At 40.6% G+C, this 21,016-nt stretch overlaps 1 protein-coding gene across 1 annotated transcript in view; it reads right to left on the minus strand.

The window, feature by feature from the left end:
• Window positions 1-979: 979 nt before the first annotated feature.
• Window positions 980-21,016, minus strand: part of ELAPOR2 (endosome-lysosome associated apoptosis and autophagy regulator family member 2) — a 111,880-nt gene continuing 91,843 nt past the window's right edge. The window contains exons 14-22 of the mRNA XM_083183090.1: window positions 19,945-20,208; window positions 18,360-18,533; window positions 17,716-17,905; window positions 15,142-15,235; window positions 13,360-13,461; window positions 11,843-11,969; window positions 8,976-9,154; window positions 7,990-8,155; window positions 980-5,313 (exon numbers count right to left, since the gene is read on the minus strand). Coding sequence (XP_083039216.1) covers window positions 5,254-5,313; window positions 7,990-8,155; window positions 8,976-9,154; window positions 11,843-11,969; window positions 13,360-13,461; window positions 15,142-15,235; window positions 17,716-17,905; window positions 18,360-18,533; window positions 19,945-20,208 — 1,356 coding nt within the window. The 3' untranslated portion in view covers window positions 980-5,253. The remainder of the gene's footprint in view (window positions 5,314-7,989; window positions 8,156-8,975; window positions 9,155-11,842; window positions 11,970-13,359; window positions 13,462-15,141; window positions 15,236-17,715; window positions 17,906-18,359; window positions 18,534-19,944; window positions 20,209-21,016) is intronic.

Genomic DNA, 21,016 nt, shown 5'->3' on the forward strand with positions numbered 1-21,016 from the left:
TCAATTGGGAAAGGAATAACATGTATGACATCATTTCCTGTATGTAATACCCCATTGGCTGCTCTACGTTTAAAAGAAGGCTTCTCACACTCCTCAGACATGTGTTGAGAGAGATCAGATGAGCGAAACGCATTGACAAGTCTCTGGGAAGTGTAAGCAGGCAATATTTAACTCTTTTATTTGTTTCTATGGACTTTGTACCCTATTGTTTAAGTTTTTGTATTGTCTAAAGGCCCCCCAAGTTTCTTGGGGGGTACCTGGTGTTTTTAACATTACATTTTAGAATATAATATCTGGCATATGGATTTTTGTTCAAGACTCGAAAATTGTTCCTTGGTTAAATAAAAAGAAACCTTGATGTGTCTAGCAAAGCGATACTCATTGTGAGTAATGGTACGACTATATTCCTAAACAAAAGTGTAGCCAAGCTAAAAAAAACTGCTATATGTGTTTATAACCTACCGCATATGTAAATTTGGGATGCCTACCCACAAAAGGATGTCCCCTTAAAACTATAAGGTGGTGGTTACATTTTTTTTCTTCTTAAAATAACACCACTGACCTATATTAAGTAGTTATATCTCACTGTGGAAATTATTTTTACCAGTATCTGGAAATAAACTGCTATATGTTTGAAAATCACCTGACTTACCATGAGTGGGGGTACACTTTTCCTTGAAATGAAGTTTAGCTGATAGTAACCTTTACCTGGGCTAAAGATACCTTGATATGCTTTCTCATCCCGCAATGTGAGGTGAGCAAGGTACGATTACAATAAATCACAAAGGAGATTGCATGCAATACCTCAGAGTAGTATATGGGGGCCTTTAGCCTCTACCACCTCTAATAAGAGGCCATTACCCTTTCTATGAAGTGGGAGGGAGACACAGGAACACCCGTTCCCCCCCCCCCCCCCTCCCACACACAAATATACCGCTGGTATAAAGAGCAATTCGAGATATGTAGATAACACAAAAACTAGGCAGCCAATTGTTTTTATTATGCAATATTGCAGTACTAGTAAAACAGATATGGCATACTATATTTCACAGAACAAATCCCTTAAAATGAATATCACTCACATAGATAAAAATGCTTATCTGTGTAAGAAAATAATACAATGACAACATAACACACAAAAATTACTTTCCATTTTTTCTTGTTGCAGGAAAAATGTTCAGTGTGAGGAGTGCAATAAATTACTTTAAACAAAAACTTTCAAACTTTGATTTTACTTCAGATAAGTTTCTTTTTTTATCCCAACAAATCAAAAATGTATAGAAAAACACAAGTATATCCATTTAATAACAAAATGTACACCAACTGCAAAACAACAATATCTTTAGATTTTATATTTATATACAAAAACTATTTAGATTTACTACATTTTCCAAGATACCGGTCTTAAAAGAAAAACAATAAAACATGATGTCAGTGGCAGAACTTATAGTTGGTAAGCCCAGGTGCAAAAAATTCATTTGGGCCCCTTTCCTACACCCCAGCCCAAGGTCACATTATGCAACATGGGAGTGGGTGATAGGGAGAGACAAAGGGTGACTGGGGGCGGTAGAGAGTGACAGGGAAAAACAGTGGAATATAGGAAGAGGGTGACAGTGGCAGCAGTGGGCTCCTTAGTCCTCAGGGGCCCCGTGCACTGCACCTGTGGCACCAATGGTAGTTCCGCCTCCGCATGAAGTTATAGTCATATTTTTTACTTACTGGCTTTAAATATTTCTCATGTTGTAAAATCGTAAAAGGATCACATGTAGCTTTGAAATCATTTCTTATTCACAGGACTGTGGAATGACACCTTTGTATCCCCTGAGTGGGTGGTGGCTATATTATATAGCAGGTGAAATGTACTGACAGATTCAAATAAAATGTATTTCTTACTGACAGTCATTCATTTTAAAAGCAGTTGCTAATCCTGCAATTCAGAAACACATTATGTTCTAATTATTAGTTTTAGCTTAAATCATAAAACATGGCATAGTTAGAGGAGGTAGCAGGACTTTTAGTTATATATCAGGTCTGCAAATGTCTAAAACATATTCATGAAAGTAGAAGGCACTAGCATTTTGGGACTCCTTTAAAACAGGTGTCTTGATATTAATGCCTAGCAGCTCAGCTACTGGCAGCTCACTAATATGAGCAGGGATTGGTAGCAGTGTTGCTTGTACATAACACTGCTAATATACACGGAATGTCATAGTTTAATATATTTTGACACTGAAATAGAGACTGATGTTATATATAGTATTTTATTCTGCACCAATAAATCATACTGATGAAAAGATAGAGTAGGTATAGCATCTAAAGTATTTCAGGGGGTTATTCACACCTGATCCCAAGGCTGCGAATTAGCAGGCCAGACAATTATCAATACACTGCGCATGTGTACGGCCTATAGTGCGCATGCACATGACCATCCGAATCCTGCTAAATATTTGATCGCTGGCCGTACACAAGTTGATTGGCAGAAAGCTGTCATTTGGTGGTGGTAACAGGCCGTTTTCTGGAATTGTCAGGGAAAACGCAGGCGTGCCCAGGTGTGTGAGGGGAAGTCGTGTAATGTCCGCTCCGTACCCGATTTGACTGCTTCTATAGCAGCCGCAGAGTACGTCCTGGGCTATGCACGGGCTGCACACAGGCTTACACCGGGGTGGGATTGCACTCTGGCTGGGCGGTATATACCTGATCGCAGGGGTCTGTCATTTAGTAGAGCAGGGACTAGGTCTGAATAACCCCCTGTATAATTAAAGGCATTGTTTAAATGCCACTAACTTTTTTTGACAGCAATTTTAAATAGCTGCAATTGTCATTTAAAGAACCAGGCTTTGAAGGAGTTGAACGGCCAGCCTTTGCACAAGTCTGCCTTCCTACCTTTTATATAGAAAAAGGTGAACAAGCTCCTTTATGTGAAGCTACAGACTAGTTACTCTGCAGACCATGGCACTAGAGAGACTACATAACTGTCTAAGAAGACTGGACACAGCTCTGCTGATGATGGATAAAAAGATTGTAGTACACTGGTTTAGCTGCAGTGAAAATGAACACGCTTCAGGTATTGGTTAGCGCCCCCTATTTTCTATATGCAGGTGCACATGTGGGCATTCTAGCAGCTACTTCTTTGGGATTTCCAAAATCATAAAGCAAGCATCTCACATCATCAGTTCATTTTGGATCCTCATCTATAAATATGTACACTTGATGGGCCTTATTCTGGTTAGGTCGGTGAAACGTACGTATGGTCCGTCTCACCATGCGTTTCCCGTACGCTCGCGGTGAGCGAAAGTCCGCCCACAGAACAGCCGCACACGGACGGTCACAAACACGACAATAGGGAGTGGCGTACACTTGAGTGTACGCCACCGCGTATGGACGGATCTCCCTCTTAGCCACCGATACCTGGCGTACATCAGAGCGTACGCCAAAGTGCAGGGACGGATCTCGTCAGTTTTCACACCGACACCTTCTGTATATATGAGCGTACGCCACAGTGCAAGTAGAAATTGAGTCCAAAAACATCATTATTGCTCTTAGAAGTGGTTTATGTGTATTTTTCCTAATAAAAAACTGGTATGCTTGTGTTACAGTGAAAAAGTTGACACATGTCGACTTCTGTGAATTGAGTGTCCTGCTTTTTAAAGTATACAAAAACACTTTCTGATTGGGTGTAGATGGTTATAAAATAACTACCTTGACATATATAAGCAGGTCTTAGAATGAATTTAACCTAAAATTAAACCAACCTTTACATGTTGAGAAGTGTAGAAGTAAGTAAGGTTCCAATGTGTTTGAGGGCTGTGTGTGGCTTGCAGGTAGTGAAATAATGTTTTTCACTTAATAGCCTGCAGCATTGCTTATTACATTCAGGTGTAGTAATGTAATCAGCGTTAATTAGCAGACCCAGGCGTCCGCTCTCATACGGTATCTCTAGAGGTGGTCTGGAGCTATCTTTGGCGTCCGCCTGTTTTTGGTCCAAAATGCACGGTGCGTTCCCCGATCGTGGCAGTTGTGGCACCGTGCATTTTGTGTGCACACCCCCGTGTACGCCCATGTTTACGCCCAGTTTTCCTCATTATTCCGGCCGCTCCCATAAAAACGGCCACATGCCGCCCACAATGACCGTGTTCTTGCGGACAGGTTTTTTCGCACGGAGAGACCGATCCGTGAGCGGTGTGCGGTCGCCGCACATGCGCATTGCGATAGATACGCATGTGCAGATTAGAAAAAAAAAACGATCCGCCCGTTTACGGTCCCCCCGTACCAAACAGAATAAACCCCGATGTGTAGTAAACTGATTTTTGTTTTCATGCTTTAAAAATATATATATTGTCGGTTTGTTTCTACCCAGTTTGCTTAATCACTGTTGTTTCCAATTTTAAAGCGCAACGGAATATGCTGCACTATATATGAAACTGTAACTAAATATATAGTAATTTGCCTTTCAACACAGGTTTTTGTGCAGTGGGAACGAGTCAACCCAGGTCGTTATACCCGTGTCTCCAACTCGGGTAAAAAGCAGGGTTGGAGACCTGGGAATTTCAACCCGGGTTGTACAGTTCACAACTAAAAAAAACCTGTATTGAAAGTCATATTACCGGGTGGACATGCTTGACCCAGTAATTTGTTTGGCAGTGTGAACGTGGTATAAGTAAATGTTGCTCAGGGTATAATGGTTAACAAATGGTCACCTCAATTATCAATTTAAAAAAAGGCAAAAAATCAGCCAATGCTTTTGTTATACTGCAAAACAGTAAATTCTTTGTCTTAGTTATTGTGGAATTCTTTCGAACTCCCATAATGCTTTGTCCTGCTAATTACATGTGTCGTTTTTAATTAGAAAACACATTATAATTTAAAATTTTCTACTCCAAGATTTTTAGCTAAGAAGGGTTAAGAACAGCAGCAATGGTCATGTTTTAGACTTGAAGACAACTGTGTTTCTGTGATAGATGTGTCGGGAGGTAAGAGATAAAACAGATGCATGCACAACCTATACACAATAATCTAAACATCTTCAATCCTGAGTTGAACTTGAAATCTAAATGTTCACACAATCCTTTTTGGCAAAATAATAAGTTAATAAGGCAGCTGAGCTTTATACTTTGTTGTGGTATCTTTTTTTCCATTATGGTGCCTCGCTGATCTTCACTGGTACCGCAAACCAATTTCTTCTTATGATATGTTAAGAGTTTCTTTTTCTTACAAAAATCTATTTTTCACAGTCTGAAAGGCAATGTTGGGATTTCATATATTTTGTGTCCGTGAGGACTTCAGCTGCACCGATTCAAAATTGTGTTCCTTTTCCTGGAGGAATAAAACATGATGATAACATGAGTATACTGTTAGCACAAACAGTCATAAGTAGTGATAGTGATCACTTAAATAGGGGTTATTTTCAGTTTAGTTTTAATATAACATTAAATAAAACATGAAATCATGGTACTCTGCACAGATAACCAGCATGTTTAATGAGAATTAAAAAAGGACTAAAATATACATTCCCCTAACGGTCCATACACACTGGGCGATTTTGAGCTGAAAGCTGCTCAAACTTGGTGTTTTGAGAGGCTTTCAGCTCAAAGCCGCCCAATGTGTATGGCCCAGCGACGAACCGTGAGCGGTGATGCGCGCCCCCGCATCATCACTGGGAAAGCCATTCATCTGCTTGTATTACCAGAAGATGAGCGGCTTTGTGGACGGCTTCCCATAGCGCTGCGCTATGCAAATCCGTCCACCTCCCGCTGACCGCGCCAGGCAGGGGGAAAGCGGCTCAGTGTGTATGCACTGTGCGGCTTTCCCCCAGCGATGACAGCTTTCATCACTGTCCATACAGTGTGTATGGACTTTAAGAGTTATAACCAGCAATGTACAATAAACTGTGCTCCTCTGCAATAAATATAGTGTTGAATTGAATCACTCAGACAGTCATAATGATTGTTTTACTACTTGTGCAAAAAAGCAGGCATTAATATTATCTGCACCAGTGTCCAATAGCAAAGGCTGGTTAGAATATGTAGCCTATGTCTCCACTTCCCCGGATACTCACTTCACCAATTCTAATTTAAACTTTTGGTGCACTATTAAAACAGTGGTTATGGGTACTGCTGTTCAGACAAGAGTTAGACTTAAGCATCATCATGTCAAATTGCAGACAGATTTGAAGGTCGGGCTCAAGGATGTCAAGGACAGGAATAAACATTTGCCCTCCAAGGCCCTTAGTAAGGAACTCTCGTCCATTAGAAGTCAGTTACTTAAGCTCATAATGGACAACACCCAGACTGCTCCTAACAGATTGTGCCACAAATTATACTCTTGTTAAAGGGGACAGGATAGTTAATCCAGCAAATATGGTTAAACAATTTGCTAATTACTATGCTTGACTTTACAACCTGCCCTGTGACCATTGAACCCCTCAACCCTTGACTTCTTCTAGCCATGCTTTTCTTTTTTAGGAGGAACAGCTGTGTGATATAAATGCTCCCTGGACTCCACAACAAATTGAATCAGTGATTCAATCAATACTGGCTGATGACATTTTAATTACTTTTTAATCTCTATCCATTATGACTTTTTGCAGTTAGGTCACTGGCTCTGGTGTACTCCCCTCTGAGGCAGAAATCGTGACTCATCTTAAGACTGGGAGAAACACTACCCAATAGCTCTTATAAATAGTGATCTACACTAGGTTAACTGTCAATCATCTCAGACCCCTCCTTCCTTCTTTAATCCACCTAACAGGTACCAGTAGGGTTTTTAACCTGCCTGATTTTTATGTCATGCTCAGGTTTAGTGCTGCTTTCTCTTGACACAGAGATCAATTACTGTCTTTAACTACTGTAAAACATGGTTTTCCTATGACATTTGATGCCATTTCATAGCTGGATCATTTAGATGCGTTTAAAATGTCACTATTTCTCCTCAAGCTTGTGTACATATTTTGTACAATTGCATTTATCTTCCCAAGGAATAAACTGGTTGGTTTGGCATTCTCAGACCTCACTAGCTACCAGAAAGCTTCCCTTGCTCAACTTAGAGATTTGGCACTTGCACTCACAGCTATTAGCCGGATGGCTCTGGTGACACTGGGTTCCTGTAAGTGGACCTCCTTTGGGACACTAACCGTGCATGTTCTTCCGACTCTCTGACCCTCTCCTCTACAAGAGTCTCATTAAAGGTTTGGGATAAGCTCCTTTCTTATCTGAAATATGTTTCTCTCCTTACTGCTAATGCCGCCATTTTAGCTCATTCAAAATGAATCTGTAATGTGAAAGTATTGAGCAATCCTCTGTCATTAGGTCCCTAGGGTCCTTGTAAATGTCCTCTTCATTCTCTTGTTTTCCTGTTAACAACATTATTGCATCCACCCCTCCCAGGGTTTATTTACGTATTAGCAAATAGGTCATTGGTTTAAAAGCATGGCACATGCTTGGAATGTAGCATGTATGTTTACTCCCCTCACTTCAGGTAATGGAAAGGGTGATTTATTGTAATGGTACTATTATCAGTTATGTGTCCTGGCATTGAGTCGCCCTCACAGATTTTTACTGCAGCCTGTGCTGCTATAGCTCAATGCTGGAAACATCCTCTTCCCCCTCTCTTTATTAAGGATTTTGACATGGAACAGCCTATGTGCCATATCCACCTTTGGCTTCCTGTGCCATAATGAAGTGGTTTTCCTGGCATGAATTTGTCCCTGACAGCAATGGTGCATTATTGCTTCCTAACCCTCAATTACAGAATGTCCCACTCCTATTTAAATTGAATAAAAATAATTCTACTAGACCTATTGCTGTTTATTATGTTCTGTATGGTTACAGTATATGATTTGTTCTCATTATTTGGATTATTACTCTTTCCACTGTGCTGAATTTACGTGACCCCTCCTGTTTGCTTTTCTACACCCACAAATTTTAATACACTGTCAAGAAAAATGATTAATAATAATAAAAAAAGTATATGTAGCCTAGCAATATGTATCACCTTTGTTGCAAGGAACTTCAATTTTCCTAGCAGGGACTGTTTATTGGAATACACCACATCATCGTCATTGTCTTCTCCTTCCATTATGGCGCAGCTATCGGCAGCGGGAAGCTCGCACTCCTTGGAATTTGCCGTCATGATTAGTTTGGAATATTTATACTCTAGTCTAAAAAAAGAGAGGTTATTGTCAATATCAATGTACTAAAAAGAAAAAAAAAAAAAATGAAGCTGCACTTTTATATGCTTCTTGCCATGTTGGGTACTAGAACAATGCTAACCTCCAATCCCATGGTATCTGATAAACAGATGGTATGCTCAAAACTTTGTATCAGTACACGCACTCCCTGTGGGTCAGTATAGTTCCTAGAATACTGACAAATGAATAGGCAGGATAGGACACAATAATATACATCATACTATTTTGCATTGTTCTAATGTTCAATAGGACTTTCCTGAATTCTTCCTAAGATGGATTGAGCAATGCTTTAGCAGTCGGAGCACCACAAGAAAAAAGTCCACACACACAAGGATTGAAATCGCTGTTTTTTTGTTGCAAAGTTGAAATGAAGGATTCTGAATACAAGTACTTATGTTAATCTTATCTTATAGGAGTATGATCAACACTCATAAACAATACTGTTTATTAAATAAGACCTACAACTTCCGTTCTTAAAATAATGAACTGATCAGCACCTCTCTATACAATGCACCTATTGGAGAACACTATGCAACAGTCATTTCAGTACTAAAAAGTTTGTTGATATTTTGGGAACATATGGAGAATAGCGAAATGGACCACCCATTAGTATGCCAGGTGGCGAGGTGGATATTAAAACCTGGTTATGGGGTAGTTGGGCTTCTTGTATAGTAATAACCAACATGGACCTAATTACTGCTTATTGCATATCATAAATGAAAGCATATAATACATCAAAAATAACATTTATAAAAGCCAGATTGCGTTAGAGTTGGAGATGTATACTTACTTTTGGTTTTTCTTCCAAAAGTAGCAGGTCAGAGCTACAAGCAGAACCGCTGCAAAGGCTCCCACCCCTGCGCCCACTTTCAGCCAGAAGTCTATTGATTCACAGGCCGCTGTTCTTTTCTCAGGCAGGGGAACACCTCGCATGCACATCTTTGGCTCATTCCACACATAATGAGTTTCCTTTCATTTAAAACAAATAGTACATGTTATAAATCTAGTGTCTGAAACCTTCTTAATAGACTTTTGTGCAGGCTTCCAGATATGACCTCAAGGGAGTTTCTGAACAAATTCAGCCAACACTTATTTTGTATTTGGAAAAATAAACTGCAGCTCGCACCTTTACAAAAATACTAAACTGTAAATGGACCAAAGGTTACAACATGTTTGATATTTAATATAACCCTTTGTACGGTTTCCAAAGAAAGAGAGAAAATGCAGAGGCGTGAATGAACCTACTCTATGCCTGATGTACAGTTGGACCTACAGGTAAAAAATACACCTAGAAAAAAAATTCAGGTACTTGTTTCCTAGCACGGCGCCCATCGCATCGTATACCATAAGCCTTACAATGATATGCGATGCGATGTTACGCGATGGCACCCGATGTAATACAATTTAAAATCGTATACCATTGTATATGGCATACAATGGCATACAATGCGATGGTATACGATTTTAAATTGTATAAGCACCCTAATGGGTGCTTTCAATGTTAAATGGCGTCCTATAAGATTATTAATTGTATAAGCACCTTAATGAGTGCTTACAATGTTAAAAGCACCCCCACTATCTACGCCAACCCGAAGCGTGGCGAGCGCAGCTAGCCCGTGAGGGGCGGCGGTACGCGTCCTCCGACCTTTTCATACCCCCACCATCCACGTCAGCGTGGAGTTGACTTTAGATAGCGTGGCGAGCGAAGCGTGGCGAGCGCAGCGAGCCCCGCGAGGGGACGCAGAATACATGTAAAGAAATACGTGTGCGCTCGCCACTCTTCGGGCACGTTGGCTTGCTGGGCTCGCCACACTATATAAAGTGAACTCCACGCCAACGTGGATAGTGGGGGTATGAAAATGTCGGAGGACGCATACTGCCGCCCCTCGCGGGCTCGCTGCGCTCGAAACACTTCGGGTTGGCGTTGATAGTGGGGGTGGCGTGGGGGTGCATTTAAAATTGTAAGCACCCATTAGGGTGCTTATACAATTAAAAATCGTATAGGGGGGCCATTTAATATTGAAAAAACCCATTAGGGTGCTTATACATTTTAAAATCGCATTGCATGCGGATATATGGCATGTGATGCGATACAATGCATAAGATGCCATACGACGGAATATCGTGGGCACCGTACTATGAAACAAGTACCAAAATTCACATTATGTACAGTATGTGGCTTCGGACCACAATGGTCATACAGTATGTATATAAATACAGCGTGACTGCATCTCAAAAGTGTTGTTAATCAATATTAAAGTCACATTTACCATGTCAAATACAACTAAATACAGATGTAAATACAAAATAAAAGTATTAAGTAAGTTCAATCTCATACAAATATACACAGATTTCCTGCAGTTAAACATCCAATCAAAAATACAGATGTGTCCATATACATCTAGTCTCCATAGGCATATATTCTGTGTGCAGCTGTGAATGTATCTGCATACAAAATGCAGATATAGCCACATTCACACACAGAATATATGCAAGCCACACATAATTTTAATCAGCAGATGCTGCTTTTTTTATCATATTCCCATCACTTTGCGATTTTTATGGAAAGAGGCTCAACACCGCTGAGTCATACCACGGCATGGCGTGACTAGAAGGATTGCTTAACGCACAGGGCAGCTAGATGTATGTGGACACATCTCTAAAGGCCCCCATACATTAGGCCGACTTGTCCTAGGGACAAGTCGGACCCAATTTACCTGCGAGCCGCCCGGCAGCTCCCCGGGAGGCTCACATACAATTTGGCACTTGATGTGCCATTTTTTACATGGGATAAATCGCATGCGATTTATCCCATGTAAAAAAAAAAACCCGGGGAGCTGCAGGGCGGTGAGGAGTAGTGGGGGCGGGCAGCGGCGGTGGGGGCGGGCGGCGGGTGCGGTGAGCGCTGCTGACCTGGCCGGGCAGTGTACTTACACATAGCAACAGCGGGGACGGGACGTGTAGTGGCGGCTATTAGATTTTTAAAATACTTGTCAAATGACCAGCCGCTCTCTGATTGGCCGGAGAGCTCTCAGCCAATCAGAGAGCGGCCGGTCATTTGACAAGTATTTTAAAAATATAATAGCCGCCACTGTGCTGCCCGTCCCCGCTGCTGCTATGTGTAAATACACTGCCCGGCCAGGTCAGTCAGCAGCACTCGCCGGTGCTCAGGGACCCGCTGCCCGCCCCACTGCTCCCCCGGTGTCTGCATGCATATGCCTGTCAGGTGGCAGGCATATGCATACAGGGAGGTCGGACGTGATCGTATGTACAGACCGTCCGACCTCCCTGATCCTGTCCGATGCGCACGGGACCGCGCATCGGATCGGATCAGATATCACACACATACGATTTTGGGCCGATTTCACCCGATTATCGGCACTAAGTGCCGAAATCGGATGAAATCGTCCCAAAATCGCATAGTGTATGGGGGCCTTTAGTGTGATCTTCATTTATAATCAGTGCATATTTTGCATCTGTAAATAAAACACCTCATGACAGGTGCATGTCTGGCTAGTTAATAGTTAAAATAACACAACCTTACTTTAGTACTATTATATCCTTGCACTCCCATTCCACCTCCCTTGATCTGCTGCTCTAAGCATAAGGCATCATTAGCAGAAAACCTAATAGCTTGAATTCCAGTTAATTAAATACCTGGTGTCCTTTTCTACAGGCTCCTTCTATTTTCTGATAGTCATTCTCTGTACAAAGGGGACATGCTTCGGATGTCTCCCAAAGGAAGAAAAAGTTGCACCCATCACAGGTACCTGCAGGACACAGTCTACAAGATAGAAGTAAAAGGTCATGAAACATATCACCTTATACTAAATAAAAGAATGTCCAAATATAACCAATGAACTGCTCCAATATCACATATACTTAAATATTTTGCCATACTCTTGCACTTATTTTTATGTTGCACTGCATTCAACGGATGGATAGGGCACTAATGAAAACTGGATAGGAGCCATTGATGTATCAGCAACATGAACCTACACATTAATGAATCAACAGAATATACATACATATTGATTCATCAAATGAATGTGCACACACTGTTGAATCTACACAGAATGAATTTACTAATGATTCAACAGAATGAGAATACAGCAGACACTGATTTATCAATGTCATATGTATGTACTCTGATGACTAAACAAACAAAGCCTACATACCGATTACTGATGTGTCAACAGAATGTGCCTATACACACTAATGAATCAGCAGAATGTGCCTATACACACTAATGAATCAGCAGAATGTGCCTATACACACTAATGAATCAGCAGAATGTGCCTATACACACTAATGAATCAGCAGAATGTGCCTATACACACTAATGAATCAGCAGAATGTGCCTATACACACTAATGAATCAGCAGAATGTGCCTATACACACTAATGAATCAGCAGAATGTGCCTATACACACTAATGAATCAGCAGAATGTGCCTATACACACTAATGAAACAGCAGAATGTGCCTATACATACTTCCCCCTCCTGAGCATAACCAGCCCCGGGCTCATTGAGCCCGACCTGTTTTAAAAAATATGGGGGACAAAAAGCATAGGGGTCCCCCGTATTTCTGAAACCGGGGGACCGGTCCGGGTTCCAAAAATATGGGGGACAAAAAACTGGGGGGGTCCCCCGGTATTTTGAAACCAGCAGTGGGCTTCAAAAGGCCGCGGTGTTATGACACTTTTTACATAAGGTCCCCCGGCCAAATCATGCTCACCGTGGCTGGTCAGCCTTGGACGGGGTACCTGGGGGAGTGGGGACCCCCACAACAAAGGCCCCCTCACATTATCGCACTTTTTTGCCCAGAATTCCCATCTCATTACATATGCGAATTTGCAGCAAAGAAGTGTGTTAAAACAATTGAGTCTGCTCAGCCATTGCCTTACATTTCACCTTTTCTGTAATTGTAGGAACGTGCAATTACTTGAAGTACGTGACACGTTAAAGTAACTAGTACTATAGTGCTGTAACACACACAATGTAAAACTGAAGTGAACTTTAAGTAGTGAACTCTCAAAGAACTGAAGTCACGTTTTATTTCAATACAAAAAAAAGTCCACCACTTTTGGGGGAAAACAAAAAAACAGATTCAATTATTAAGCATTACTGAGGAATGTCATCATGCAAATAGCAGACATGCAATACTAATTACCTGGGCACTGAGAGGTCTCCCTGACTATGTCTTGTGGGGTTGCACCTCATAGATATGACCGTAGCTCTTCCTTTGTCACATGAAGATGTAACTGCTGAAGATCTGCGGAAAGATACAGTCAGAACTCTAATGATAAAGCAGGTTAGCAAATTAAAAATAATTTTACGATAGGTTCCTGATTTTGCATCTGTTAAAAATAATGTAAATAAAATCCAATTTACAAATAAACATTTAAAATATGCCAAAAATTCATATTGGAGACAAGAGAAAGTGATCAAATTGTCTGTAATCCTCTTTATAAAGCAGTGCATACAGAGGTGTCCTAATACATCAGTGCTGCAGTTGCACTAAGCAGCCTCTCTTGGTGTGTCAGGTGCTGGCAAAAATGAGTCTTAGAACCCACCTGGATACTGTGGTGATTAATCTGATGTACAGTATGACTCTTGAATATCTGTGTGCGACTGAGTCACTAAATATGTACACTAAGGACCTTATTCTAATCCATACTCTCCCCTGTGCGTTCACACAGGAGAGCGATGGTTTGGGACTGCACATGCGCTAGGTGCGACCAGGTGCAGTAAATTGGTTTTAGGTGGGCTGAAAAAAATTATCTAAATCTATTAAAAAGGGGTTAGAGGCTTGAGCAGAAATGAGAGTTTGGAAATATGTGTTTGACAGTGTCCAGGGCATTACATTAGGAGTGGTGGATAGTCTTATAGTATATGTCAGGAAGTCATTGCAAGTACGAGATCTATGCCACTGACGCTCAACTTTACTTGAGAATTTTTGTAGGTGTCAAAAGATATAGCTTTCCATCTTCTGAAGTTATCAGCATCATTATCCAATAATACAGCTTTTTATGTATGTGTTTGTGTGCTTTCATATACTGTATGTGTTTGTGTGCCAAATTGCATGTGTTTGCAATTGCAAGCACAGAATTGCGAGTCCACCAAATGCCGCCCTGTGAATGTGCACGCTTCCCCCCTCGCAGTCCGCGTGAATAATCCTGACTCCACTCCACCTGTCTACCCTGGTTTACCAGTCCTAAGTGGGGAACCTGATAAGGGGACTGCGACCAGCTTGTCTGATGCAGCAAAGCCCATGCTTGGAGGGGTCACTGGCGAAAACCATCAGCACGGCAAGATTCCGCACCTTTGCATCAGGTCTAGCCAATCCCCAGCCTGGTATTCGCTATTCTGAGCCCGAGACCGTGACATGTTGTTTCCTATTGTAAAGCGCAATGGAATTTGTTCCGCTATATATGAAACTGCTATTAACTAAATAATATATCTGATTAACAGTGACGTTTTTTAAAGGTTTCATTGAAGTCTATAGGTGTGATGACGTGCTTGACGTATACCTAAAATTTAAACCATGCGCATGTGTTTCTGGTGCAGGCCATCAGGCATCCTGCAATTGTCTCAATTTTGCATATTCACACAATTATCGACTCCTTTAATGAAAGCATCACATAAACTTATTATTACTCCTTTTACATCTAAAAGCCGCGTCGGACCTGGGTTCGCGATATCGAGTCGGACCCGGCTCTAACCATTATACAGAGGGTGACCCAGGCTTAACCCTTCTTATAAACTGGGTCAAATTGCCTGGTTGGTCCACCGTGCTTTCACGTCACCAACATGGAATTCTTTTTAAATGCATATGAAATATGTAATAAGGCCATATTTCTAATCAAGAACAGATAAATGTACAGTGGCTGCATGTAATGGTGGATTAGTCCAGACAAACTGAATAATTAACAATAGTGCACATATAACTTACTTGTAAAAGAAATTGACATCAGGTATCTTATTTTGAGAAGGAAATATGTCTGACCTAATACTGATTCCTCCCAAGCTTTTGTTAGTTGTAGCACCTGCAACCACAAATACAATACATTCATGTGATGATTAATTGCACCTGCCAGGTACAGATGCAATCCACTGTATGTATTCCAGATCATATATATATGAAACACTACACCATAAAATGTATTTTTTGTCTACTAATGTGACAATTGCAAAACATTATCAGTCCTGAGGCTAACAGTATATAACATGTTACAAAGGGCCTTATTCTGGTTAGGTCGGTGAAACGGACGTACGGTCCGTTTCACCGTACGTTTCCCGTACGCGGACGGTGAGCGTAAGTCCGCCCACAGAACAGCCGCATACGGACGGTCACAAACACGACAATGGGGAGTGGCGTACACTTGAGCGTACGCCACCGTATACAGACGGGTCTCGTCCGTTTTCACACCGACATCTTCCATATATCTGAGCATACGCCACAGTGCACGGACGGGTCTCGCCTTTTTTCAATGGAAAACTCACCGATCGTGAGAGTACGTCCGTGCACGGTGGCATCCCCTTCACATATATGGCACTGCAAATCTTGCCTTTCAACTATAATTAAGACAATTAATTAATTATTCTAACTGTTATTCAATAATTGTTTTCTATTAACTCAATTGTCTACCTTAATAAACACCCTAATAAAACAACATTTTAACCCTCATTACATGTATATTTATTATGTTCTAATGTTGCATTTTAATCACTATCTATGTGTCCCCACATTGGTTTTACTTTTAAATAAAGTTATGTTTGTGCTACAGTGAAAAAGTTGACACAATGTGAATTGAGTGTCCTGCTTTTTAAAGTATACAAAAACACTTACTGAATGGGTGTAGATGGTTATAAAATAACTACCTTGACATATATAAGCAGGTCTTAGAATGAATCTTACCTAAAATTAAACCAACCTTTACATGTAGAGAAGTGTAGAAAGATATGCTTCCAATGTGTTTGAGGTCTGTGTGTGGATTGCAGGTAGTGAAATCATGGTTTTCACTTAATAGGCTGCAGCATTGCTTATTACATTCAGGTGTAGTAATCAGCAATAATTAGCAGACCCAGGCGTCCGCTCTCATACGGTATCTCTAGGGGTGATCTGGAGCTGTCTTTGGCGTTCGCCTGTTTTTGGCCCAAAATGCATGGCTCGTTCGCCGATCGAGCGGTTGTAGCACCGTACAATTTTGATGCACACCCCCGTGTACGCCCATGTTTACTCCCAGTTTTCCTCATTATTCCGGCCGCTCCCATAAAAACGCCTACACAATGACCGTGCGGACAGGTTTTTTCGCACGGAGAGACCCGTCCGTGAGCGGTGTGAGGTCGCCGCACCTGTGCATTGCGAAAGCTACACATGCACAGATGAAAAAAAAAACGATCCGCCCGTATATGGTCCCACCGTACCAAGCAGAATAACCCCCAAAATGTCTCATTGTTACCTTCATTTCTATGTACTAAGCACAAATACTGAATAAAGGGAAGCACTAACAAACATGACACAATAAAAATCATTGCAATAAACTAGATAACTGGGTGTAGTATTTTAGATTGACAATGATTAGGTCAACACCAAAACGTCGACATGCAAACATTTTATATCAGTCATCCGGATACCTAGTTAACTAGTTTGTGACAAATATTTATTATAAAATGACCACTTGAGATAATTGGGGAAATCTGCTAAACTGAAATGGCTACGAATACAGCCATTCATATTTCTATTCCAGGTGTATTCATATTCCTGAATGCGGGGGAGGAGCAGAGAATGTAGGCAATACATTGTCCGCTACTCAGTCTGGTGGCTTCATGACAGTGGTTTTTTTTTTATTTGACCTCTCCCGGGATGCTTACATGGAACGAAACGGACCAATCTTCACCTGATGCCTTGGTGAGTATAATTTCCTTCCACAGGTAACCAAACAGATACTACTGGAGAAGGGCACTGACCTGTGGTGGACCCTGTAGGTGAGTATATTGTATGTGTGATTGTAGTGTGAAATAAAGTTATACTTTACTTGTGTGTGTGTGTGTGTGTGTGTGTGTGTGTGTATTATTTAACTATTTGCATTGTTGTAGAACTACAAGACCTAGTGGGCCCTTTAATGCCCCGCATGCTGGGGCTTGTGGTTCATCAAGTCCCTGCATGCGGTACAGGCGTGCTGGGACTTGTAGTTCGACAACAATGCATAATAGTTTCATCTATTTTTTGCCCGGTCCCCACTCCCCTTGGGTCCCTGTCTGGGCTGCCAAGCCACAGGGATTATTGTTTTGGCCAGGGGAACTAATATAAATAGTTTCCCTGGCTGTGCCATTACCATGCTGGCTGTTTGGGCCCGATGCTGGTAATCAAAATACTAATTTTTTTCCCATGTATTTTGGGAACCAGAGCCTGGTGCTGGTTTTACAAATTACGGGGATCCCCTATTCAGTTTGAAATCGGAAATTCATCAGTGATATTTCACCACGTTATTATGCACATACTATTATGTCATATTTGTAATACCTAGAAACATATCAGCCAAACTGACAGATTGTGATGAGAGTGCGGTTCGGAATCCTTTGCTGTCTGACGGAATGATGGTAGATTGGCAGACAAAAGACTTTACGAAATTAGAAGTGTCTTCTGCATCAGCTTCCATGTCTTTTGCTGTCACATCTGTAATATTGTCAGTGCATACAGCCATTTTCTCTCCCTTAGAAAAAAAAAGTGTAATTTACAGTACTTGAATAGGAATACATTTATTGCCAAGCATTTTATCAAACCATTCTAACTGGTCAAAGTTCAACAAATCAACGGGTTGTCTCAAAGTTACTTTTGTCTTCCATTTAACAGTCATCTGTGTAATGTCATGTTATATACTGTATGTGTATATATTTATACAAACGCACACAAGCACACACACACACATATACATATTATAATTGACAAATACAAGTTTCTAATAAAATGACTCCACACCCCACTCTGACATTGCCATCTCAAATGTCCCCATGAAAATAATTACTCCTGACAAATAATGGACGAATACTAATTAGGAGGCTCTTGGCTGTCACAAGGAATACATCATTGCAGATCTAAGTGTTGGTGATTCCCCATCCTTTCTTTGTCACTGCATTCACTACTCGTCATAGAGTCTGGACACTTACTCCATTTCCACATAAACTGATGTTGAAAACATGAAAGTATTTTGTTCCTTTTGAAGTGAAGCTGGGTCCATTAATAAGTGTCCCGACATTGCTGAGATTGTTGAATTGGTACATCAGGCTCTGGTTTTCATAAGTGTACGACAAATGGCAGTCACTGTAACAGGCCGAATGATCCTGGAAATGAGTTGATGTCCAGTTATATATCAGATATTTTTCATATACAATTTTGCAACTCTCTAACGTAAAACAAAAACCGTAATGTATAGTTTTAGCTTTTTCATTTTTGACAGTTATGTCAATATTATTGTATCACTGACGTTTACTACTCCTAATACTAGTGCCTAAGGCTTTCCATTCACTGAGTCTGGGATTGTAGAACTATGCATCCCTTACTCCTTTTTTGTTGTCCTCCCATCATAATGATGCCTGCATTGCATTGTGGTTGGGAAGAAATAGTGGAGACCTTTAGTGATAATAAATCGGAAGCAGCCAATGAAATTACCTAAAAGGCATCACCATCTACCAGATTTCAACAGATCCAGTTATTTCTTACACACAGAAAGTATTCGGAGGCCTACTTTATAACCATTGTTCTAAGTCTTGTAATACCCAAGGGACCGTCTGGCACCTACCGTGGGAGTGTTCGGTGGTTCAGTTATTCTAGTCTTAGGTGAAATCTGAGATACCGGTATTACCAAAACTCTGTACTCTGGAGGATGTTGAATTGGACTGTTACAGTATTTAATATTCTACTTATTTGTGTGCGCTGGCTAAAGTTTGTCTAGCTCTAGCCCATTCATGGATGGCTTCTTCTGACTGAGACTTTCACATGGGTTGCATTGGTACATGTTACTGTGGAGCATGTGTATTATATGTATCTTAGACAATATCTAAATTTGACTGTATATGGACCAGATGGTTGGAGATCACTCATGTGAGCATTTTATATTATCTGTAGTTTTTCCTTATTTTTATACCTATATTTAGGAGGTATTTCATGTGTGGTCCTTATTTCATAGCCTGTTCTCATATTGTACTATGTGTACTGTACTGTGTTTTATTTCTTTTTTCTATAACATATGTAAATTAATTTTTGTATATTTGATGTACAAACCATTTGTTAGTTGTTTGTACTGTGATTGATTGCTTAAGGACTTGTTGATATTCGTGAATATTTTACTGTACATTACATATATCGACAACTATATATTGTACTGTTACTTGTCGGTTTTGTATGTTTAGTTGACTTGCACAGTTTAATTATTATTATTATTATTTTATTAATTGATTATTATTTTATTGATTGAATATTATAGGTCCGGTGGTGCCCTTATATTTGCACATCTGTACTGTTGGTCTTTACATTTACACAAAAAAAAGTTACCACCAATAAATAATAATAAAAAATGTTTTATATAAGACCTGTGTGTAATAATCTGGTATTTGTTTTATTATTACTAGGAAATTTTACCATCACTGTCTTTATATTTGATTGTTATTACAAGGCTCCTACCACATGGTATCTGCAGCAAGGAACTTATTACACTGTATTGAGTGTGTGCAGGTTACGCAGCATATAACATACCCTGTTGCTTCTACTGGCAGGACCACATGGAATGCAAGTCTCTATTCCATACACTTGATGGGGTGAAAGATATGTGTTGGGTGGGCACTCTTTGCACGTGCTGCTCTCCTTGTCAATATAGTAACCAGCAGGACATGGTACACAAGATGATCCGAACTGCGGAGAACCCATGGCACAAGCACGGCAATTTGATGCCACTCCATCCATAACGTTGGTGGCGGTTATAGAATAGATCTTTACAACATCATTTACATAACGCCGACTCTGAATAGAAAACAGAAGTTAGGCAAAACATATATGAATAATTTAGAATAACGTAAACCCCATGACCATCACCCATTTCACTGCAATATTATTCATTTGCATACATTAAAAAAATGATCAATGAGTTTTCCAACAAACAGAGACAGTGTTATTAAGTATGCATTATGCCTTTCACTGCACAAGTACCCAGGAAAAATGGCTCTCATTATTTCTAAAGATAACTACAAAGGCAATAGATAAACGCAGAGACTAATATATTTTTGCAGCCACTCATAAGGTAATATATTGGAGAGATTTGTCTTCGGGATTTCTAGTGAATCTATATACAGTGTCTTATTTCATAAGGAGTCATTTCCCATCATATCATTGGAAACAGGGCAGTGCAGGTAGTCTAGAATCACTCTGCTAAACAGCTGTGACTAACAATGCATCATTTGCAGATAAAGTAATGGAGCATTTGAACAATAGAAGCATTGACTATGAATGTGCCAGCAGCCTTTATTGAAGTCATGTATAACTCACTCTATGCACAGCTGAGACCCATGATGAAATCCACAGAGCAGGACCTGGTGTGCAGTTGTATTCTACTACACCTTCAGTGCGTCATATTGTTTCACTAAAGTAATAACATTTAAAACCCAACAATCAGCATAGTTGGGTCACGGGAGCAGTGTGGCCACCATCTAGGGTTACCATATGCATTGCCAGGAGATAATACCCTCTCTGGCTAAACCACCTCCTCCCTTCCCACAGCCCTTATGCCTTTCTCCAGGGCCCTTGTCTCCTCTGCACCCAGCTCCAGCCCCTA

This window comes from Crinia signifera, chromosome 4 (assembly GCF_055691185.1).
Source record: "Crinia signifera chromosome 4, ASM5569118v1, whole genome shotgun sequence".
Lineage (NCBI taxonomy): Eukaryota > Metazoa > Chordata > Amphibia > Anura > Myobatrachidae > Crinia > Crinia signifera.